This window comes from Balaenoptera ricei, chromosome 9 (genome assembly GCF_028023285.1).
Source record: "Balaenoptera ricei isolate mBalRic1 chromosome 9, mBalRic1.hap2, whole genome shotgun sequence".
Taxonomy (NCBI): domain Eukaryota; kingdom Metazoa; phylum Chordata; class Mammalia; order Artiodactyla; family Balaenopteridae; genus Balaenoptera; species Balaenoptera ricei.
Window position 1 is genome coordinate 3,491,215 of NC_082647.1, and position 25,035 is coordinate 3,516,249.

The 25,035-nt window shown below is 40.3% G+C and overlaps 1 protein-coding gene across 1 annotated transcript in view; it reads right to left on the bottom strand.

Moving 5' to 3' along the window:
• The window catches only part of DPP6 (dipeptidyl peptidase like 6), a 586,350-nt gene that overhangs the window by 337,591 nt on the left and 223,724 nt on the right, over positions 1–25,035 (bottom strand). Inside the window, exon 4 of the mRNA XM_059932967.1 lies at positions 10,524–10,618. Coding sequence (XP_059788950.1) covers positions 10,524–10,618 — 95 coding nt within the window. The remainder of the gene's footprint in view (positions 1–10,523; positions 10,619–25,035) is intronic.

The window sequence follows — 25,035 nt, forward strand, 5'->3', positions numbered from 1 at the left end:
TCACTGTGGCTTCTCCTCTGTCCTTGGACATGGGGTATCCTCCTTGGTGAAGTCCAGGGTCTTCCTGTCAATGATTGTCCAGCAGCCAGTTGTGATTCTGGTGCTCTCGCAAGAGGGAGAGAGAGCACGTCCTTCTACTCCGCCATCTTGGTTAATCCCCGATCCTCTAAGAGGACACTTTGTGCACCTCTAGGGGAACATGTATTAAACAAAATAAATGGACAATTGTAATCTCACCCTCCCTAGTCAATAAGGAAGAGGGGAACTCGTGGACGAGGCAGCACAGCCTGCACCTGGGCCCCTAATTCGCCTAAAAATCATTTCATTTGGCATCAGACAGCCCCAGGTGCCACTCCCAGCACTGCTTGTGAGAGCCAGAGAAAACCTGAACATGCAGTCGCTATAGAACAGGAGCAAGGAGGATGAAAGCTCAACCACTGAGAAAAGCCTCCAGGCGGTTTCACAAGCTGAATCCTCTCTAACCTTGAAAATGGATCATTCTGTGCACTCAGGTGCATCAGCACTTTTGCATTAGGCTAAGCTGACACACTATTTTGCATCTGTAATCTTTATTTTAGGCAACATGCAGCAGCCTCCAGAAGCAATCTTGTGGTATGTGACGGTGGACCACAGGTATGAACACACCACTGAAGCTGGGCACCCTTCTCAGTCGTGGGATGCTGGCCTCAGTTCCCTCTGGAGCCCTGTGGGCACAAAGGCTGCAGCTGGATACTTTACGCAATTTAGAAATAATTTTGTTTGGAATTAGACAAAGCTGAGTTCAGTTCTCAGGACTCCCAGCTCCCAGCTACGATAAAAAGTTACTTTAACCTCCATAAACTTCAGCTTTCTCATCTACAAAGCAAGAGTAACAAAGTACTGCTGCTCACAGGATTCCTAAGGATTTCAATTAAATAAGATGATATACGTACAGTGTCTAGGATAATTCTGGTTGCATCGTAAGCACTCAAATATCATTAGCTGATTTATCCTGCATAAACCTTGCAGCATCCTCTTCCTCAAAGTATCCCTCGTTTTCCACTCCACCACGCCTTACTTCTCCTGACTTCGTGTCTCTGAGATTGCCACTCTTCCCATTAACAAGGGTCAAAACCCCCAGACAACAGAGACCACTGCTGCAGTCTCACTCGCCTGCACACAAAATGTCGCCATTTGTTCTCAATTCTACCTCCACACTCAGACTTATACCCACTCCACTCCCCGCTTTCCTGCCTTCATTCAGGGACTCATTCCTCTTCTTCACCTGGACCTGAAGCAGCCCCTGGGGGCTCCTTGCCTAGAATCATTCTCTTCTCCAAATCCCCTTTCATACTGGTCTGGAGTTACTTTCCTAAAACGCACACTTGTCCTCGAAAAACCTATCCACTCCAATTTCCTACAGAGTAAAGACGAGCCCGCTAAGAACAGTACTTGATGACTTGCTCTTTTTCCTGGGCCTTTAAGCCCCAGCCTTCCGAGCCCCTCCCAGTCAAGCTACACCAGGTCAAGACAACTCGCTACACGGTCTGCCTACGCACCTCTGTCACTCCGCCTGTTCACGCTGCCAGGGCGCCATTTCCCACTGGTCTCCAGACTGCAGTCGCCTTCCAGGGGCAGCTGGGACGCTCCCTCTTCCCACCCTCATCTGCTGTCGACACCAATACCCTTCTCTCCTTCCTCACCTTGTTCCCATCCCATACGGGACCTCAACTCAGAATATATTTCATTCATTTAGATCTTCTGACTTCCTTTAGATCTGGGCTGAAAGCTTCCCAGGAGTAAACGTTGTGTTTTACAAATCCTATTTCCACCCACCCATCTCGTGCAGCCCAGGGCCTTGCTCGGAGAAGACTCGTCCTTAATGTCAAATGATGAGATGCAGGTGTGACAGCACAGCGGCATCAGGCCACCCCTCACCTAAAGAGAACAGCATGTTTGGGGCCAGAAAGATCAAGCTGCTACTTTATTTCTTTTCAGGTCTTTTAAAGACACAAGTATAAGATATTCTACTCATGTACTTTAAAAATTAAAAACGTGGGGGAGGGAAGGATTGGGAGTTTGGGATTAGCAGATGCAAACTAGTATATACAGGATGGATAAACAACAGGGTCCTACTGTGTAGCACAGGGAACTATATTCAACATCCTGTGATAAGCCAAGATGGAAAAGAATATGAAAAAGAATATATATATGTGTAACTGAATCACTTTGCTGTACAGCAGAAACTGACACAACATTGTAAATCAACTATATTTCAATAAAATTTTTTAAAAAATAGAAAAAAAGAAAATAATCATTTGAAAATGATTTGTCCTACTTACAATTTAAAAAATTAAAAGCAATAGCCTATGAAATGAAAATGAGAACTAAAATAAGTCAAAGATACTTTTGTGTTTTGTTCTATCTTGTCATATGAGAAGTAGACAAAGAAAGGGGAGAAAGAGAGAGGACAAGAGTAAAAGAAAAAAATCAGGAATAAAATGAAAGCGATCATCTGAGACACCAGAGGAAAACAGAAAAACACAGAGGGACACAGAGGATGGGCAGAACCATGTAGACACAGAAACAAATACAGAATACAGAGAGACAGTGTGTACCAAGGCTTTCTACAGCATTCTTGCAAAAGACGTTGACTTTTTAGGCCACCATTTTGTTCCTGGACTAAGGGGGTTTGAAACCCTGAGGCCAGTCTGGTCAGAGGCCAGTGCTTGTGGTCAACTATGGGGACAGGCCAGCTGCTACCTGCCCCACCAGCCAGATTTGGATCTGTGAGAGAATTAGGTCTCGCTGCTGCCAGATCTTCCAGTTTTTCAAGAGAAGCCAGAAATCTGGATGTTGAGTTTGTAAAAAACTACTCTGTGGGCCAAATAAAACATTTCAATGGGCACCATTGGTGCCAGTGTTTACCCTCTGAATTATGGACAAAAACAAGGTTATTCCTCTTTCCTCGCTCTAACCTGGGTGCCAAGTGCAGTCAGCCTGGGGTGGAAATGCTCACTGGGCACGGCTGGTGCCACCACAAAGGCTGTTCTAGCTGTGGGTCTGGCAGCATCAGTTTGGGGAAGAATATGGTTGAGATTAGAAGCACATCTTCCGGAGGTCCTCTGTTGTTTCTCTCCTGGATTCTGGAATGGCTCTAATCATACTAGTAATTATGTCCCTCCCTGTGAGGAGTCAGAATTCATTAATTTTTAGAGAGTGAGATAAAAATTCAAATTCTTCAGGCTAATGATTGTATAAAATCAGAGAGAGAAATTAGAAAAACAAAAAGGCTTTTTATTTAAATGTTAATCTAGTAATTTAAATAAGTAATTAAAACAAGTAGATTAGTAATTAAACAAGTAAAGACATAAAAAGTGAGAAAACCTGACATAAGCATAATGACAGGATGCTTTTTTTTTTATTTACTTGTTTTCTCTTCCAAGTGTTTCCAGGAACCATCTACAACTCTTACATATTCATCAATGGAAGAAGTCTAATGTCTTTGAAATGTGAGGCTGAATTTTTAAAAATCTGATTAAAATTATTGAGTAAACAGCATTGGAATAGTAATTATGGAAATCATCACACTGGAAAATAATACACAAAATTTCACCACCTAACAAGACAAGCTACTGTCAGAGATCAATGTTCACTTCCCAGCCTTTTCAATGAACATAGATGATGTTGACAGCTGTTAACTGAAGTGTATTATTATTGTATTCTTCTGTGTCTATTTAGTATAACATCATAAATATTTTTCATATTACTTTATAGCCTTCATAACTATTATTTTAATGGCTACATCATATTTTATTTATTTTTATTTACTTATTTCTTTTGTTTCAGGTATTTTTCACTGTTTTTAAAAACTTTCTAGATAATTTACTTATGAAAAATTCCCTGGAATGAGTCAAAAGACATAAATATTTTTATTAATCTTGAATATATTGCCAAGTTGCTTTCCCAAACACCTGGAACAGTTTAAATAATACAGTGAATGACTGTATCCATTGTACCACTCCTTGTTACCGCTGGTATTATCGGTAAAGAGGGTGTATAAAGGATGAACATCACAGGTAACACAGTGGGCTATACTGAATGGGCCTGCTGGGTCAACAGCTCGTGAAGTGGAGGTCAAGCCACAGTTGTTTGTGGACCATCTTGGTTTCCTCATCAGAGAAAAGAAGGGCTTGAATTACATAATCTGCAAAGACTATTTCAGCTTTAAAAACTTGAATCTCAAGCAAAGGCTAACATTTCATCCTCCAGAGAATTTTTGGTGTATTATATTTTAGAAGGATTGGAGAGATGGACGGTAAGTTTCTGTATGAATTACAGCCCCTGAGAAATCAATGTCATTAAGTCCACTGTAAATGCACTTCTGGGGGCAGCGGGGGAGAGGGAGGGAGGGAGGAAGGGAGAGAGAGGGAGGGAGAGAAGAGGAAGAGATCAGTGGGGTGGTGTGGCAATTTCTTAAAATAAGACAGCAGTGAAGTTTGCCACATTGACCCTTCCTTTTACGAACAATTTCTCAAGCGTGCAATGCTGTTTGAAAGCATTTTTCCCACAGTCAAACTTCTTTCAAAATTGGAGTCAATCCTCTCAAATCCTGCAGCTGCTTTATCAACTAAGTTCCTGTAATATTCTAAATCCTTTGTTGTCATTTCAATAGTCTTCACAGCATCTTCACCAGGAATAGATTCACTCTCAAGAAACCACTTTCTTTGCTCATCAATAAGAAGCAACTCCTTACCTGCTCAAGTTTTATCATGAGATTGCAGCATTTTAGTCAACATCTTCAGGCTCTACTTCTGATTCTAGTTCTCTTGCTGTTTCCACCACATCTGCAGTTACTTCCCCCACTGAAGTCCTAAACCCCTCAAAGTCACCCATGAGGGCTGGAATCAACTTCTTCCAAACTCCTGTTAATGTTGATATGTTGACCTCTTCCCACGAATCATGAATAGTCTTAATGGCATCTAGAATGGTGAGTCCTTTCCAGAAGGCCTTCAAGTGACTTTGCCCAGATCCATCAGAGGAATCACTATCTATGGCAGCCACAGCCTTACGAAATGTATTTTCTTAAATAATAAGACTTGAAAGTCAGAATTACTCTTTGATCCATGAGCTGCAGAATGGATGTGTTCACAGGCATGAAAACAACATTAATCTCACTGTACATCTCCATCAGAGCTCTTGGGTGACCAGGTGCACTGCCAATGAGCCCCAGTATTTTGAAGGGAATCTTCTTTTCTGAGCAGTAGGTGTCAACAGTGGGCTTAAAATATTCAGTAAACCATGTTGCAAACAGGTGTGCTGTCATCCAGGCTTTGTTGTTCCACTTACAGAGCACGGGCAGAGAAGACTTAGCACAATTCTTAAGGGCCCTAGGATTTTTGGAATGGTAAATGAGCATTGGCTTCAGCTTAAAGTCACCAGCTGCATTAGCCCCTAACAAGAGAGTCAGCCTGTCCTTTGAAGCTTTGAAGCCAGGCACTGACTTCTCCTCTCTAGTATGAAAGTCCTAGATGGCATCTTCTTCCAACGTAAGGCTGTTTCATCTGCATTGAAAATCTGTTGTTTAGTGCAGCCACCTTCATTCATTATCTTAGCTAGACCTGCTGGATGACCTACAGCTTCTACATCAGCACTTGCTGCTTCGTCTTGCACTTTCATATCATGGAGATGGCTTCTTTCCTCAAACCTCATGAAACATCGTCTGCTAGCTTCAAGGTGTTTTTCTGCAGCTTCACCATCTCTCTCAGCCTTTACAGACTTGAAGAGAGTTAGGGCTTTGCTCTGGATTAGGCTTTGACTTCAGGCCATGTTGTGGCTGGTTTGATCTTCTGTCCAGAACACTAAAAGTTTCTCCATACCAGCAATAAGGTTGTTTCGCTTTCTTATCATTCGCGTGTTCACTGGAGGAGCACTTTTAATTTCCTTCAAGAACATTTCCTTTCCATTCACAACTTGGCTAACTGTTTGGAGCAAGAGGCCTAGCCTTCAGCCTAGTCAGCCTTCCACAAGCCTTCCTCACTCAGCTTCAGCATTTCCAGATTTTGATTTGAAGTGAGAGACATGCGACTCTTCCTTTCACTTGGACACTTAGAGGAACTTGCAGGGTTATTACTTGCCCTAATTTCAATATTGTTGTGTCTCAGGGGACAGAGAGGCCTGAGGAGAGGGAGAGAGACAGGGGCACGGCCAGTTGGAGGAGCAGTCAGAACACATACAACATTTTCAATTAAGTTCTCCGTCTTGTATGGATGTGCTCCATGGTGCCCCCAAATAATTACAACAGTAACATTAAAAATCACTGATTACAGTTCCCATAACAAATATAATAGTCATGAAAAAGTTTGAAATATTGTGAGAATTGCCAAAATGTGACACAGAGACACACACTGAACAAATGATGTTGGAAAAATGGCGCCAAAAGACTTATTCGACGTAGGGTTGCCACAAACCTTCAATATGCAAAACAACGCAGCATCTGCAAAGCTCAATAAAATGAGGTCTGCCTGTATGTAATCCACGTGAAAGTGCGTTTAGGTTTTATTCTCAGAAATCGGAGAGAGTGCCTCTGCCTCACCCTGGGAGGCAGCCCAGACACACCTCCTGCGGGGAAGGAGCTCCAAGTCAAGGGAGGCCCGTTCCCCCTCCCTGCTGCTGACCAGGTCACCCCGTGTGCCTGAGCCCTGAGCTGCCCGGGTCCTCCCATCCACCTGACCATCTTGAGCCACACTGACTTGCACCCACATTCTACGTCTGTCCTCTCACGTCATCCAGACAACGCTCCTGAGGGGCAGGACGGGGTACACGGAGCTCGCACAGCTGCCTGAGGACCTGTCACCGGGGAGCAGAGAGCAGCGCCCGCGGGCAGGAGCGGGGTCAGGGACCACCCCGAACCTCTCACCACACTGACGCTCGGGGAGCCGCTCACCTCGGTTTTGTGTCTTTTATATCCATTCATAGAATACACAGTTACGGAGCACCTACTATGCGCAGGTCACAGTGCCAAGCACCGTGGAGGAGACAAAATTAAATCAGCTAGAACCTGCTTCCAATGAGCCTGACCACTGAGCAGCAGATGTCCGAGCTCATTCAGAGACGATGTGCTTGTGATTTCTTTCCCTGTAGAAATCTAACGGAGCACCTCAAAAATCTGTGGAGACGTGGATGGACCTCGAGACTGTCATACAGAGTGAAGTACGTCACAAAGAGATAAACAAATGTCATATGCTAACGCATATGTGTGGAATCTACAAAAATGGTACAGATGAACCTATCTGCAAAGCAGAAACAGAGACACACAAGTAGAGAACAGACATATGGACACCAAAGGGGGAGAGGGGGAGGGGATGAATTGGGAGATTGGGATTGACACATACACAGTATTTATACTATGTATAAATAGATAACTAGTGAGAACCTGCTGTAGAGCACAGGGAACTCTACTCCATGCTCTGTGGTGACCTAGACGTGAGGGAAATCCAGAAGGGAGGAGGTATGTGTATACGTATGGCTGGTTCACTTTGCTCTACAGCAGAAACTAGCACAGCACTGTGAAGCAACTATACCCCAATAAATAAAAAGTAAAAAACAAAAACACAGAAGTTGGAAAAGGGACCAAGATATTTTGATAAATGCTTCCTAAAATCAATTATTATATCACATCAAATATGAGATGCTACCAAATAATAAGGATCTGAGAATATCTCACCATCAAAAAATTAATATAAAAAACAAAAGAATGCAAATAACAGTGTGAACCGGAATGGAATTGCCATAGAAGGTTAAATGTCTTTGTGAACTCACAATTTAAAGTGTTTCTGGTATTCTGAAATATTTCATGATCTGATTTCTACCATTTGGAGGTGTGAGAAGGGATGACTGAATTCCTTTTGGTCAAAGGAAGCTGTTTGGGGGGCAGGTGAGACCCCTCCAGGTGAGCCCAGCACCGCACCGGCTCTCATTTGCATAATTATCAATGATGTAAAGAGCCCTTCTGCTGGACTGCCTAGTGTTTGCATTCATCTGCCTCCCCTTCCGTTGATCCATCCCGGGAAAGAGCCAGTCACGGAAGCCAAGGAGCCAGGAGTATGCTCAAGGCCAGCAGGCTGGAGTACCCTGGTGTGACCTTGTGTGTGAGGGTCCTTCTCAGTGGCTGGGGAAAGAGAACGAGGTCAGAGGTCAGATTGTAGGTTAATATTTTAAACTTCTGCTGACCTGGGCATTCACTGCTTCATGTTCATGTGTCCACTAGTTTCAGTCTGTTTTAAGATCAACCTAAAGATTACAGGTGGCCTCACAGGTAGCACAGCTCTCTTCCTCAGCTTACTTTTATCATTTAAACAATCTCAAAGCTTCCAGGTTTCAAATAAGGAGAGACCACCTAGGGAACCAGCATCGGCAAGGCAGGCGGGCAGAACCGGGCAAGAGCCACTGCCCTGTGTGCCCTCTGTCTCCAGCCCACTCATCCTCCCGGGAGCAGAGGGCCCGCCGACTCTGATCCCTTCAGAATATCATGCTTCCCCTTCTTAGTACTTGCTCGTGAAAATACAGAGAGCTGGACCATTCCATCAGCTTTAACTTGCAGAGGGAGTAACTGAAGCACAAGTTTAACTGGCTCAAGAGAACTTAAATCCAGAGCTTCTGTGTTCTAAATGATGATGTGGGCCCCCAATGACTTCTCCTCTCTTCCCCTCGTCTGAGGTCTGTTTACAGGAGCCTTTACATGTAGCTTTGAGCCAAGAATAAACTGGCATGATCACGAATCAGGCTGTACACATTTGGTGCTCAACAAATGTTTCTGAGGTGAGTGAATAAATGACATTTTAAGAAGTAATTTCATCATATAGAATAAACCTTCCAATTTTCAAGATGAGCTCTTCCTTTTTTCTTTACCTAAGGAGGTTTCTGACGTCACCTTATTACTTGGCTAAAACAACTTCAGTTAAAATACACGATCTGTCACAAGTTATTGATTGGAGAAAGAGAAGGCTGTTCCTAGTCTTGTATTTCCTTACTAAGTGCAGCTGTACCGACAGTACCCTGCTTTCAGCAAACTGACATCCTCATAGGAAATATCGATAACATCCTGGCATTAACATGTACTTACCCTCAGCAATGGTCTGATCATTTTCTCCTTTCGATTAATATGAGAAAACCATTTCTGCAACTTCAGTATTTTTAAGTGAGCTGAATCAGCTTTTCTTACGGGAGTCATTGTACCAAAGATGATTTTTTAATGCAAAAATGCAGGCACATTCATTCTTTCCAGGTCGGGTCCTACTTTGCAGACTACTACTGAATTCAATACCTGTTGTTTTGGGAATTACACCATCATACAACCTTGCTAGGCTTCTCTTACACCAGCAAACAGTCTCTGTAAAGGGCAGATCCAGCCCATACTAAACCTCAATAAAATGTTTATTCTTAAAGAAAAAGGTATCGCTACACCAAAAAGAAAGGAAGAGTATTTAAACAGCAGTGTCATGTTCCTGAGAAGGTAGGGCAGCATTTGTGTGGGACGGGGGATAGGGCAGCGCAAAGATGGAATCATCCTTTCATCCTTTCTTGCCCCTGGGACGAGGCTCCGGGGACCTGCCTGAACCCTCACCCAAGGACTCCGGAAAGCTCACTCACTAACTGGGCTTGGGATCCTTATCTGTAAAACCAGGCAGCTATTTTTTTCTATGGCCTCTAATCCCCAGATCACAGGATTCTAGGATTCCTGTGTTTCTGATTCTCATCAGAGGCCTGTTATGATGGCTCTGATCGAGAATTCGTGGCCTGTTTTAATTCTTGCTTTTTACACAGACTTGGCCTTAGTTTCTTCCTTTGATTTCCTCCATGTATTGGACAAGAAAATGATCAACTCCCTAAAGCTGAAGATTTATTCCTCCTAAAAATGAGCATGAACATATATGAAAAAAAGAGTTAATTCCCTTCAAATTGATTTCTGGTACATAACTGCAGTCAATTCTTTAATAAATATCATTAACTGTACATGAACTCCAAATCTTAATGCCATTATCTTTGGGGAGACAGGTTTTCCCAGATGATGAAGCAGTGGCATTCATACTGACTCAGTACTTGTTCTAAAGCATAAACATCACTTAATGTCATTAGAGTGAGTATAGTCAGTGCCTAAATTAATATTCCCTGTGCACACGAAGATGCATTTTTAAAAAAAATGAGATCGAGCAAGCAGTCTTGAAGTATTCTCTGAATTACTGCAATTGTTCTGTAAATGTGCAAAAGCCTTAGGACTTATCCTTGAATTATATATGATATGCAACACTTGTTTCCAACACCTGCAGAGAAATTTCCCGTATACTCAGAGAAACGGTGATTTCATCTTATTAAACTAGTGTGGTTTCAATTTCACATTATCTGTAGCTGCTCAGCCTGTAGTATTACAAGTTTATTGCTTCTGCTTGGCTATACGAAAAGTTGAAACCTAAAGTCATTTTCTGCTTTATTGACTTGAAGGCGGGAAAACTGAAATTATCCTTGTCATTAAAGAGAGTACTTACAATTTTTTTGCCTTCTATTAACACCGTAGAAGTATTTGTTTCAACATTCTGCAGTATCACACTTCCTTTCTGCTCTCTGTAGATGAATTCTTTATCTACAAGAGAGGAAATAAAACAGAAACATGAAACATCAAGGAACTCACTAGCTTCTGATGGACACAGGTAAATGAATTGACTAGTTCCAACAAAAGTATATCCTGCATTTCATCAAAGGGTCCTTTAAATATGGTGAAATGGGTCCTTTAAATATGCTCCTCTTCATATAACTGCATGTGAAGCTTCTCTCTGAATCATTTCTCATAGTCTGCACACTGACATATAAAGCACAAGCATATACACACATAAAATCTTTAGAACATTCTAGACTTCTCTTGGGTGGGACACATAGAGTGGACACAACAGAGCAGATTAAGAAACCCGTTACCATAAGGGGTGGAGATAGTTGGTACTAAGGGGACTGATTTCCTATATTGGAAACTTTGGGGTGAAATCTGTATACATACACATGCGTACCATATCCTGCAAAATTATTTTCATTTGGTCCACAGCTTCCTTTGCTATTCCTGGAGGAATTGGCAGTTTCACTGTCATGAATATCTTTGGCTCTATACATTGTATCCTCAGTGACACTGGCCCTTTGTAACTCAACCGAGATTTCAAATATCCCCTTAGAAAATTAATGGAGCAATCCCCCTGAATAGTATGCATGTAGGGGTATATATGTAGGCACGTAGGTGTGTAGGTGTGTGTGTGTGTGTGTGTGTGTGTGGTGTGTACACATACTACAAATGAAAGGGTAAACTTTCTGAAAGGATTGCAGGTGGAGAGACAGGGCACACAATTGGAAGAAGAAATGATAAACTGGCAGATTGGGACTGACAAATACACACTACTACATATAAAATAGATAACTAATAAGGACCTACTGTATAGCACAGGGAACTCTGCTCAATACTCTGTAATGACCTATATGGGAAAAAAAACCTAAAAAAGAGTGGATATATGTGTATGTATAACTGATTCACTTTGCTGTACACCTGAAACTAACACAACATTGTAAAGCAACTGTACTCCAATAAAAATTTTTAAAAAAGAAAATAATACTATCTTTCTGAGTGAAGGGGATGCCACTAAGCCAGTCTGAAGGTAAAGAAATTTCACACGATAATCAGCTGATGAATGAAAAACACTGTGCAGACTGGATTAGTTCCAATGGTATTATCATTTCTATGCTTTTTAAATTCTACTCCACAGAATTACATTCTTTTCTTTCTTATTCCTTTCTTCTACTTGCTTTGCCTTTAATATTCTCTTCCTTTTTCTAGTCTGTTAAGATGGAAGTTTAGATCTTTGGTTTGATTTTCCATCCTTTTAATAAGACTATTAAAGCTAAAATTTTTCCTCTATGCATGGTATTAGCTACATCTCACAAATTTTGATATGCTGAATTCAGTACTATTCAGTTCAAATTATTTCTAATTTTTCCTGAAAAGTCTGCTTGGCCTGAGTATTTAGAAACATGTTTAATTTTCAAATATGTAAAGTTATTCTGGTCCTCTTATTTTTATAGATTTTTAATTTAAATTCACTGGATCAATGAATATTCTGTACATGATTTTAGTCTTTTAAAACTCATTAAGACATTTTTGTGGCCCAAAATATGGTCTATCTTGGTAAATGTACCATATTCACATTTAATGAAATTATTGATATGGTTGAGTTTGGTCTATAATTTTTTTTGCGGGGGTTTATTTTCTACTTTTCTCCTCTACTTCTTGTTTCCCTCTTTCTTGTTTCCTGACTTTCATTTTATTTTTTGAATATTTTTTACAGTTTTAATTTCCCTATTTTTAGCTGTATTTCTTTGCCTTTTTTTAGTGGTTGTCCTAGGGATTATAATATGTACTCAACTATTCAGCATCTACAAAGAGTTAATAATGTATCACTTCTCATGAAATATAGAAATCCGTCCAGTTTTCAGGTCCACATCCAGTCCCATGCTGTGATAATTGTTATGTATATTACATCGACAGACATTATACATTCCACAGACAATGTTATAATTATTGTTTATAACAATATTATGGTTTATAAAGAAATTAAGAAGAAAAAGTAAAAAAGAAAAATTTGTTCTTTGCATTTACCCACTATTTACCATTACTGATGCTTTTTGTTCTTTATCAAAAATATGAGTTTCCATCAGATATCATTTTCCTACTTCATAAAGAACTTTCTTTAGGATTTCTGATTATATGAATCTGCGGGCAACCAATTCTTTTAACTTTGTTTTATCTGAAAGTCTTTTCCTTTAACCTTCATTCTTAAAGGATATTTCTCTTAATATAGATTTCTAGGTTAATGGTTTGTTTTTTTTTTCCTTTTAGCATTCTGAAATTCTGTTCCACTGTCTTCTGGTCACCATGGTTTCTAATGAGAAGTCAGCTATTAGTTGAATTATTTCCCTGCATGTCATTTCCGTGCACTTTTGCTGCTATCAAGATTTATTTGTTGTCTTTGGTTTTCAGCAGTCTGACTACAATGCACTTTAGAAGGGGTCTTCTTCGTGTTTGTTTGATGTTTAATGAGCGTCTTGTGTCTGAAAATTTATGTCTTCATCAAATCTTCAGCCCTTAATTTGCCAGATAATTTTTCTACTCCTTTATCTGTCTCCTCTCCTTCTGGTATTCCAATTTCCCATATATTGGGCACCTTGATATTATCTAACAGTCTCTGATGTTCTGTTCATTAAAGAATTTTTTTCTCTCTGTTCACCTTGAATCATTTCTTTTGATCTATCATCGAAGTCACTTTGTCTTTCCTTTGTCATGATTATTTGACTATCAAATCCACACAGTGAATTTTAGAATTTCAGAATCTGTATTCGTCTGTTTAGGAACTTCCATTTGGTTCTTTTTATTGTTTCTATTTTTTTGCTGAGATTTCTCATTTCTCTGCTGAGATTTTCATTTACTGAAAACATGCTCACGTTAACTCGCTGAGGATAATTACAATAGTCCTTTTAAAATCCTTATCTCTCAGTTCCAAAATCGCTTTCATTTCAGGGTCAGACTCAATTATTTTTGTTTTATCTTGAGTGTATTCCATTCTTTTTTGGTTCTTTGTAGTAAGGTAATTTTGCATTACATCCTAGACATCATGGATTAATTTCTGGACATTCTGGGTTTTGTTAGCATTCTCCAAGGAGTGTTGTTTGCTTTGCTATAGCAGGTAATTTTCTTTGCTAGGCCTGGATGGCCAACTTTGTCTTTCCAGGCAGCAGCTTCACTCTCTGTTCAGATATTTCATCTTGAGCTGAACTGCTGGGATTCTCTGCATGCATGTGTGGTCTACGGGTCAGACGGAGATAATACTGTACCTTTCCTTTCAGTTTTATCAATTCCTGTTCTATCTTATTTCATTATCCCCCTTTTCTTAACTTTTAAGTTTGACACTTAGCTTATTAATTTCAGCATTTCTTCTTTTCTAATATAATCACAATGGTGCTATAAACGTTCTTAATTACTTCTTTGAGTCCATAAGTTTTTAATGGGTAGTATTTTCACTACTGCTTAGTTCTATGCATTTTTAGTTTCTGTCATGATTTCTTTTTCAACCTGTGAGTTCTTTAGAATTTCCAATTTGCAAATGTATGCGCAACACTCTTTTTTTTTTTTTTTTTAAATTTTATTTTATTTTTATTTATGGCTGTGTTGGGTCTTCGTTTCTGTGCGAGGGCTTTCTCTAGTTGTGGCAAGCGGGGGCCACTCTTCATCGCAGTGCGCAGGCCTCTCACTATCGCGGCCTCTCTTGTTGCGGAGCACAGGCTCCAGACGCGCAGGCTCAGTAATTGTGGCTCACGGGCCCAGTTGCTCTGCGGCATGTGGGATCTTCCCAGATCAGGGCTCGAACCCGTGTCCCCTGCATTGGCAGGCAGATTCTCAACCACTGCGCCACTAGGGAAGCCCGCAACACTCTTATATACGATCATTTTGTTATCGACTTGTGATTTGCCTACACGTGGTCAGAAAAAATCTAATTATTAATTATTTGAAGTTTGTTGAGAGTAGATTATAGCCTGACGCATGGTCCATTTTTGTAAAAGTTTCTTGAGAGAAGGTATATTCTCTAATTGTAAATGCAGAGTTCTATATGTGGTCGTTAAATTAACCATATTACTTGTCTCATCAAATTGACTCTCACTTAGCTAATTTTTTGTGTGCCTGACCTTTCCTTAAGTATTGAAATTTTCTAGTATAATGATGTTTTGAATTATTCTCTCCTGTAGATCCCCCAAATTGTGTTTCATATATTTTGTGACTATTTTATTAGATTAGTGCAAGTGTAGAATTTTCCTATCTTCCTGGAGATTTGCAAATCTTATTTTTTAACTACATGCTCTCTCCCTAATAACGCTTTTTAAAGATGACTTCTCTTTTGTAGAATAGGTAAAATAATAGTATACACCTTCTATTGTTCATGTGGAGAGTCAATGAGATAATACACGTCATACTTATTATGTGTTTGAAATCCTGCCGCGCTCCAGGTAGGCTCTCAGCGTTCTGTCAGCTGCCAACATTATCTCAGCAGAGGATCTGGCTCACTTTTGTCTCCTTTTTTTTTTCCTGAAAGAACTGTTTACTTTCCATTAATAAGTGTTTTATACAATTTTTAAAGGTTACTTCCCATTTACAGTTATTACAAAATACTGGCTCTGTTCCCTATGTTACAGGATAAACCCCTGTAACCTTACACCCAATAGTTTGTACCTCCCACTCCCCCCCCCCCAACCCCCGCCAGCCGTATTGCCTGTCCCCTACCTGTGTTTCCTTTTCCCGTCTCATCCCCAGTATTCTATCCCTCTCCTGCTCATCCTTCCTCTTGAAGGCTCTCCCACTCTTCACTTCCGGTGGCCCTGCCCCGGGTTGGATGGCTGTCACCTTCACCCTGGACTACTCCAGGGCCTCCCAGTGGGACCCTCTGTCCCCTTCTCTATTGGGACAAGGCCACACTTCTTTTTCAAAACTTTTTTTTCTGGCTCCTTGGCAGAGACTGCTTTGGCCGAACTCCTTAGTCTGACATTCGAAGCCCTTCGTCTTCTGGCCTGTCTTCTCTTTCCATCTTAATTTCCCACCCTCCCTCACTAACTAAGCATCCTAACAAGTCCTGCCTTCCAAGCCCCTCTGGTGCCTGTCCCGCTGCCTTGGCTGCAGTACCCTTCTCCCGCCCCCGCCAGGCGCAATCTTCCTGGGCTCGGCGTAAAGGTCTCTCCTCTGCGCAGTTTTTCATGCCTCTGCCAGGCAGAACCATCTCTCTCTGCTGACCCCCGACGTGTCATTCACCTTGTTTATGCTCATCACAGCACGTTGCTTATTTGCTACTACAGCTCTCTCCCCAAAAGATTTCCCAAAGAAAATCTTGCACAGGACCACCCACTGGCTAGTTATTCTTCATGTGCCAACTATCCAGTGCTTTGCATTTAAAATACATCATTAATTTAATTGTTCTGTGTACGTTAGCAATTCTTCAAAGCTAAAAAAGTTAAAGAAATAGAGTAAGTTGCACTGGTAGCTAGCACAATTATTTAAAAACTGATTCAAGAAAATTTCCCTTCTTTCTTATACAAACCATATCATTGGGTAACCAAATTATAGATAAGGGGAAGTTTCATTTTATTTTGTTTCCCCAAATTGTGATACAAAAATATACAGCAATGCAACAAATTATTTTATGTACTCTTCCAAAAATAAGATAAAATTCCAGTCATTTCCTCTGAGTATCAAATATTAGCTATCTTTATGTTTTGCTTACTTTTGCTTAACAACAATGTATTATTAGCAACTTTCTAAAGCCTTACCCATGGTGAAAATTTTAAAAATGTATGGCATTTTATGGTACAATAGATTTCTTAAAAACTGAGATAATTTAGTTCTCATTGCCAAGTATAATTTGTATATGCTGGTTGGTTTTGAGGAGCATATTAATCCTTGATTATACAAATATCACAAAGAATTGATGCATAGAAATAGATTTTAATTACTGAAACAAATAGTGCACATAATAAATGGAGTAGATTTGATTTTTCTCATGATTATCTTCTTTTAATTTTAAACAATGCTGATAGAAACACTGTTCTTTCCATTTATTTTTTTTCTCAGATATAATTTATTTCTATTTATGTACATTCTAATAACACATAGCATATATTTCCTAAAAAATATATAAGCATATATTTCCTACAACAGTCAATATCCATATGATGGTCATAAAATATAAATCCCTAACAGCCACACTGCAGTCTAGAAATACCATTTCCCACCAAAGGAAAGCAGGACTCCTTCTGTAAACAGTTGATTCCAGGTCTGGGACAGGAACTATCCTAGAGACAAGCAAAGCCATCAAATTCTATGACCATGTCAAAATGATTCAGAAGCCAACCTGAAAAGGCTCCCACCAGCCAAGGACCAGCCATTTAGAGCTTTAGTAGGAATAACTGGAACGGACTGAAGCTCTTTAACTACATCTAAGTTCATGAATTTAGAATGATACTTCAAAAAGAAACAACTAATTCAATTGATCATTATTAGAGGATGCTTATAAATCAACACATTATTTAAAAACTGGTAAAGAAAAAGGAAAGCATCAAGAAAATTTCCTTTCTTTCCTATACAAACTGTATCATTGGGTAACCAAATTACAGATAAGGGGAAGTTTCATCTTATGGAAGTATTCCAGTTATCAAATGGAAAAGGTTGATGGAATTAGCATATCACCATTTTGCAGCTCCTAATGAGTTGAGGTGCCAATCAGCCAGGGCTGATACACCACAGAAGAAGAGCAATAGGCATGAACTGCCTCCTTAAGGAAGAATATAGCACTACTGATGAAGTGCTAGCACAACCGAAGCCAAAACGCTCAAACCCAGTCAGGCTATTAGACCAACTAGAACTTGCAGGAAATAGAGGACAGAGGACCATTCTAACCAATGCCATAAAGATTCAAGTAGGAGACTCTGAGAAACTACAGGGAAAATGGCCTGGCTTCTTCAAATAAATAATGACATTTATATGACAATTAGAAATTTAAACACAAATAAGACAATTAATGCTACGAATAGGATTAATAGGATAATTAACGCTATTAAGAAACTATTGTTTTTCGTTTGGGGGTTATTTTTTCTTTTAGTGTGATATGGTGGTTATGCTTTTCTGTTTAACAAGATAACAAGTCCTTATCTTTTAGAGATGTACATAGTGAAACAAACAGGATAAAACGATATGGTATCTGGGGTCTGCTTCTAAATAGCATGGGTGGAGGAGAAAAAGGTCAGCATATAGACACAATAAGGTTGGCCAACAGGAAATAATGGTTGAAGTTGGGTTATGGACAAATAGGAGTTTACTTACTATTCTTTCTACTTTTGTTTAAAATTTTCTATAATAAAAAGTTAAAATTGATTTTAAAGTTCAAGTAGTTAAAAAAGATCATGCAGCTATAATGAGAATAAAGCTATGTTGGCTCATTCTTACATTTTATCCTTCATTAGGCTTTTGCAGTAATTTGCATGTATTTGGGTTGCAGGCAGGTAGTGGTTGTGTTTTCATCATATTTCTCCAGTAATCACTAGGTCATAAAATAAAAATTCTGAAATTTCTCCCTCCAAGGCCAGGAGCCAGGGGCGAAAATTTGCAGCAACCAATGACAGTCTTCAATCCAGATGTAGATACACTGCCTACAGCTAAGAGTGATTTTTTCCTTTGGTTTGCAAATATTAAGCCTTGTATGGAGAGTTACAGGAAGAAACAACTATAATTAGAAAGCTGATGTTAGAATTAACACTTATTTCAGGAAATATAAGCCAAATGAAAATTTTAGGTGGACCATATTTATAATCTAGAACTGTGGTGCTAATATGCAGCCACTAGCCACATGTTCTTACTAATATTAAAAATTAATTAAAATTACATAAAATTTAAAATTTAGTTCCTTCTTTGTACAAGGCACATTTTAAGCACTCAAAGCCACACGTGGCTCGTGGGTAGTGTATTGGACGCAGCAGAGATAGAACATTTCCATCACTGCAGGCAGTTCTTCTGAACAGCAATATTTTGAAGTTATAATAAGTGACAGCATTTTACTCCCAAAGAATGCCTTAGTTTACACCATAGTCTATCATCGATCTGGAAAAAAAAAATCACTCTTCTCAAGCCATGGCTATCAAAGAGAAAATCAAAGGATGTCCTTAAAAGGTGGTCAGCAGACCCTTCTGATACCTCTTGCCATTTATGTGTCTCCACTCTTATGGGCAATGAAGGCAACAGCTGTGGGAGAAAAAGATTTTTAAATAAAGTATTTCCAGATTATCCCAAATGTCACAACACCTTAAAAAAGAATATGAAGTTATATGGTATCCAGAGTCCCAGTAATCATCATCAGAATCAACGGATTAAAAATAGGAGTCAGGTGTGGGACTTCCCTGGTGGCGCAGTGGTTAAGAATCCGCCTGCCAGTGCAGGGGACACGGGTTCGAGCCCTAGGCCAGGAAGATCCCACCTGCCACAGAGCGACTAAGCCCGTGCGCCACGACTAATGAGCCTGCTCTCTAGAGCCCGTGAGCCACAACTACCAAGCTCACGTGCCACAACTACTGAAGCCTGCGTGCCTAGAGCCCGTGCTCCACAACAAGAGAAGCCACCGCAATGAGAAGCCCGCGCACCACAACGAAGAGTAGCCCCCGCTCGCCACAACTAGAGAAAGCCCACGCGCAGCAACGAAGATCCAACACAGCCAAAAATAAAATAAATACATTTACAAAAAAAAAAAAAAAGGAGTCAAGTGGAAAGAAAATGCCAAAGGTTTTTTTTTCTGTTTTTTTAGGTTGTGTTTAAACTCGTGATGTTTCGTTTTTTTTTAAAAAAGTACCCACCATGATAACTACGGCCTTTTATTTGAAATTATAAGAACTACACACAATCCTCCAACACACCAGGGAAACATCAGTACAAATAGAGATGGTGAGAAAATGTAAAATAAATGATGTGCATTTTACTACGAGTGGGTAAGTAACTTATTTTTCATGAGAATGTGCTTAGAAAAGGTAGGAGTTTCCAAGGAGAGAAATGGTGGGTGGAAGAAGCAAAACTCAGAGAAAAGAGTCTAACCAGTGAACATTTACAATGTGAGGGATACTCTGGTAGATGCACCATGAATTAGCCATGTTCCCTGACTTAAGGACACTTAAAATTAAAATGGTCAGTCAGGGGCTTCCCTGGTGGTGCAGTGGTTGAGAATCTGCCTGCCAATGCAGGGGACACGGGTTCGAGCCCTGGTCTGGGAGGATCCCACATGCCGCAGAGCAACTAAGCCTGTGAGCCACATCTACTGAGCCTGCGCGTCTGGAGCCTGTGCTCCGCAACAAGATAGGCCGCGATAGTGAGAGGCCCGCGCACCGCGATCAAGAGTGGCCCCCGGTCGCCGCAACTAGAGAAAGCCCTCGCACAGAAACGAAGACCCAACACAGCCAAAAATAAATAAATAAATAAATAAATAAATGTAAAACGGTCAGTCAGATGGCAATCATTGACGCTAGCGATCGAAAAGTTCCACGTGAATCACAGCACTGTACTATAAGACATGATTCCAAGCAAATAAATAATTCTACTAATGTTATGAGAAAGTAGGATTTTCTGTATAAGAGAAAATGAATCCACATTTAAAATCATAAATTTCAGTAAAAGTTAAAATCCTGTAGTGTTAACATATGGAATCTAAATAAAAGGTACTGATGAACCTAGTGGCAGGGCAGGAATAAAGACGCAGACGTAGAGAACGGACTTGAGGACACAGGGGGGAAGAGGAAGATGGGACGAAGTGAGAGAGTGGCATGGACATATATACACTACCAAATGTAAAATGGATGGCTAGTGGGAAGCAGCCGCATAGCACAGGGAGATCAGCTCTGTGTTTTGTGATGACCTAGAGGGGCGGGATAGGGAGGGTGGGAGGGAGGCTCAAGAGGGAGGGGATATAGGGATATATATATGTATATGGCTGACTCACTTTGTTGTACAACAGAAACTAACACAGCATTGTGAAGCAATTATACTCCATAAAGATATATATATATATAGGCCCTGTAGTGTTAAATTTGTGTCAGAAATATCAATAGGAACACATTTGCTTATTTTTTAAAGTATGTATTTGCTAGTTTTGTCCATAGAAATATTAGATACATGATTTCCTAAGCACTCAGATTTTGGTTCCTAAGCACCATTCTCACTAAAAAGAACAAGGAATCTTTGAGGAAACAGGTATTTCTAGATCTGAGGCACAGAAAGTGCAGTATGAACCTGGGACACCTTATTGGCCAGAAGGCAAAGAAGTGTTCAATGAGTGATGGGTCTTGGCCACCGTTCTTGCCCCATCCTGTCTCAGCCTTCACATCTAACTCTGACTGGTCCTTCCTCTTGGCTCTGGGCTCAGACGCAGGACTTGAACTGGTCGACGGAATATGAGCAAGCAGACACTTGACATGCACTTGCACAGTTGACTTGCCCCCTCCTGGCTCTGCCATTGCCACGAGACAAACACAAACATCTCTGGCCTCGTCTTCTGGCCCCAGGAGGAGAAACAAGTGTGAATCACAGCCGGGTTGTCACGGTCACCCGAGAAGAGGCTATTCCAGATCAGCCAACAGCTTGCTGGGTGTCCAGCCACACGAGCAAATCACCCAACGGATAAGTGGAGTTGTCTGACCAACCACCAGCTGACAAGCAGAAGTGTGAAAAAAACACAAGTGTGTGGGTGTCCCTGAAGATGTGTGCTTGTTTATTACACAGCATTCTTGTGGTACCAGACAACACACACATGCACAGGAGAACCACCTGGGAGGGCCCTCAGAGGTCAAAGCTGGGGAAATCAGAACATGAAAAGAACAATGCTGCAACTGATTAAAACACATCAAATATATAAAACCACTCATGAGTCCATAATGGTACCCACATAATGGTACTCATTTTCCACAGCTGAAGGTAACTATTACAGCAACTTCTTTCTCTGAAAATTGGTAATTAAAAATTCATAATTAAGGATTCATCCTGCTTTTTCAGTAGTATGGGGACACCAAACAGCCTGTTTCTGAGGGAGAGCCCCTCCTTTCAGAAAACTGCCCACTTATAAATGAAGAAGGAACAATGAATTTAGAAAATCACCACTTTCAGAAGGAATGATGAATTTAGAAAAGCACCATTTGTAGAAGAAGTGATGAATTTAGAAAATCACCATTTTGGGCTTCCCTGGTGGCGCAGTGGTTGGGAATCTGCCTGCTAATGCAGGGGACACGGGTTCGAGCCCTGGTCTGGGAAGATCCCACATGCCGCGGAGCGGCTGGGCCCGTGAGCCACAACTGCTGAGCCTGCGCGTCTGGAGCCTGTGCCCCGCAACGGGAGGGGCCGCGATGGTGAAAGGCCCGCGCAACGCGATGAAGAGCGGTCCCCGCACCGCGATGAAGAGTGGCCCCCACTTGCCGTAACTGGAGAAAGCCCTCGCACGAACCGAAGACCCAACACAGCCAAAAATAAATAAAAAAAAAAAAAAAAAAAAAAAAAGATATTTTTAAAAAAAAATAAAAAAAAAAAAAAAAAAAAAAAAAAAAAAAAAAAAAAAAAAAAAAAAAAAAAAAAGAAAATCACCATTTTGCAGCCCCTGTTGAAATATTCATTTCAGGTGAGGCTCATCGATGGATGCTACCCTCACTTAGAGAAAAGTTGATGGGATGTTTTCCTGGTGCCGAAGTATTACCCCAGAGAAAACATGCCAGTGTCAATGGGGAAACACTCGCTCCTCATGGAGGAATCTGGTGGGCACCACTTAGAATCCCTAACAGTGGGACAACCAGCAGTGGACACAAACATGAGAAATCATTCCATGAGGAAGGAACCAGACAAATCCAGGATGTGGGAAATTCCACTACACACTGGCCTAATATGGGGAAATAACACACTGTAGAAAAAAGAGGAGCTGCTTTCCATTAACAGAAACGTAAGAGACATAATCAAGTATAATTATGAACCTTAATTTGATCCAAATGGTAGAAAAAAGCCACAGAAGATATTTTGAGAAGGAATGGGGAAAACTGAATATGGCCTGGGACTCCTACGATATTAGGAAATTATCCTCATTTTTTTGTTAGATCTGATAATATAGATAAATGGGAGGATATACTTTTGAAGATGCATGTGTTAGTATTCAGGGATGAAAGAAAATGATGTTATAACTTAAGTTTAAATATTTTCAGCCAAAAAATTGATAGAGGACACAAACATGATAAAAGTGTTGAGATTAACTGATAGTTATGTGGGTATTCACAGTACTCTCCTGTATACTTTTCTGTAAGTTAAAAATTTTTCATAAAAAAGGAAGCAGACCATATGACCCAGCAATTCCACTCCTGGGTATATACCCACCCCCCAAATGAAAACACTAATTAGAAAAGATACATGCACCTCAATGTTCACAGCAACATTATTTACAATCGCGAAGACAAGGAAGCAACCTAAGTGTCCGTCAACAGATGAACAGATAAAGAAGATGTGGTATATATGTACAATGGAATATTACTCAGCCATAAGAAAGAATGAAACATTGCCATTTGCAGCAACATACTTGGACCTAGATATTATCATACTAAGTGAAGTATGCCAGGCAAAGATAAATATCAAATGATATCACTTATATGTAGAATCTAAAAAATAAACTATTGAATGTAATAAAAAAGAAACAGACTCACAGATACAGAGAAAAAGTGGGGAGGGGGGAGGGAAGAGGGGCAAGATAGGAGTAGGGGATTAAGAGGCACACACTACTATGTATGAAATAAGTAAGCTACAAGGATATATTGCACAGCACAGGGAACATAGCCAATATTTTACAATAACTATAAATGGAGTATAACCTGTAAAAATTGTGAATCACTATCTTGTATAACTTTAACTTACATAATATTGTACATCCACTATACTGCAATTAAAAAAATCAAAGAAAAAAGGAAGCAGAAAATAAAACAACATAGCCCCTGATTTCTAGGAACATACAACAGAGTTGGGTGGACATAGGAGCTATTTTCTACAGACCATGAACTGAGATGCTTTTAGGCAGAAAGTCGGGGGTGAGCAGAGGCTCTGAGTAGCAGCCCTGGTGTGTGGGTAAAACAAGTGCAGGAAACAGAGGTGCAGAAGTGGGAGGCCAGACGTGCACAGTCCTTATGACACTGGTTTTGAAGATGAGGGTGCTTGGGTGAGTTTTGGAGCCCTAAACCTAACCCTAACCCATTTGTCCAGAAACTGGAGCAGGGCTGCAGTTTAACATGTGTGTTTAGGTCTGAAGTAGTCAAAGGGCTCCAAAAATTTTTTTTTTTAATTTTGTTTGTACTCTGGGTTTTCTTTTTTCTGGTTTACATCACAAACATGTCAGAGGGAGGAAATGTTGGCTCAGAAATGTCTTTCAAAAGAGCAAGCTTTTCTAATTACACTCCCTAAATGCTGACAGCACTCACTGAATCCACAGCAAGCACTTAACCAAGAGAGGACAATGCTGAGATTCTGAGACTCGAGCCTGAGACCTGGGGGACTCCCAGCTTCACCCAACCGTGAAGTGAGACACAGACGGGAGAACCGCCGGCTGGTTAATTTGCTCCCTCTGGCTCAAGGGCCTCACGCAGCCATCCTGATTCAACCTTGCAGCTCTACATCTGTGGCAGGACAGCCTGACATTTTCCTGCAGGATCTTGAGAATAAGAATAGACTGGAAGGACTGCAAATGATGCTTCCTTTCCCCCTTTCAAGAATGCAACTAGGGTACTGTGTTCTTTACATCTGAGGGTAGTAAGAGGCATCTGCTTTGGAAAACCGAAATTCTTGGAAACAAAGAGCTGGGTTGCCCGGGGCTGGGATGGGTAAGCAGATAGATGGAGGGCAGTGGTTGATTAATTTCTGTGGGCTTCAAATTATGATAAAATGACACCACAATACCCACTTTTACAACTTGGGTAATTACATCAACAAGTACCTTCCAACAAATAATGGTGTCAGCTTGGAAATTACTTGGAAAGTATCTACATTTCAAAGATGACATGAGTGGCTTCAAATTTCACTGAGTTTTCATCACAGGATCTGAGATTGCCCAATTTTGTCTTTGATTAATGGACTGCCCAAATAGTTTTTAAAATCTTTAAAATTTTCATTCTTCTTATGGGGAACAATTTTTATGTGACTCTACAGAGTCATGTTTATACTTTTAAACAGCTTATTGTATGGAAACCCCACCAAAAAGCAACAAAGCACTTGTTTCTGTATTTAACATTGTCAAACATATGCTTATGTGGCTAAGGAAAAAAGAAACCAATATTTGTAGAACTAGGATTTGTTTTTTGCAATTTATTTTTTTCACTTGATTCTATCACGAAAGAAAATATATAGGTTAGGAGGCTTTTAAATAAAAAGGTTTAGGTGGGTAAAGA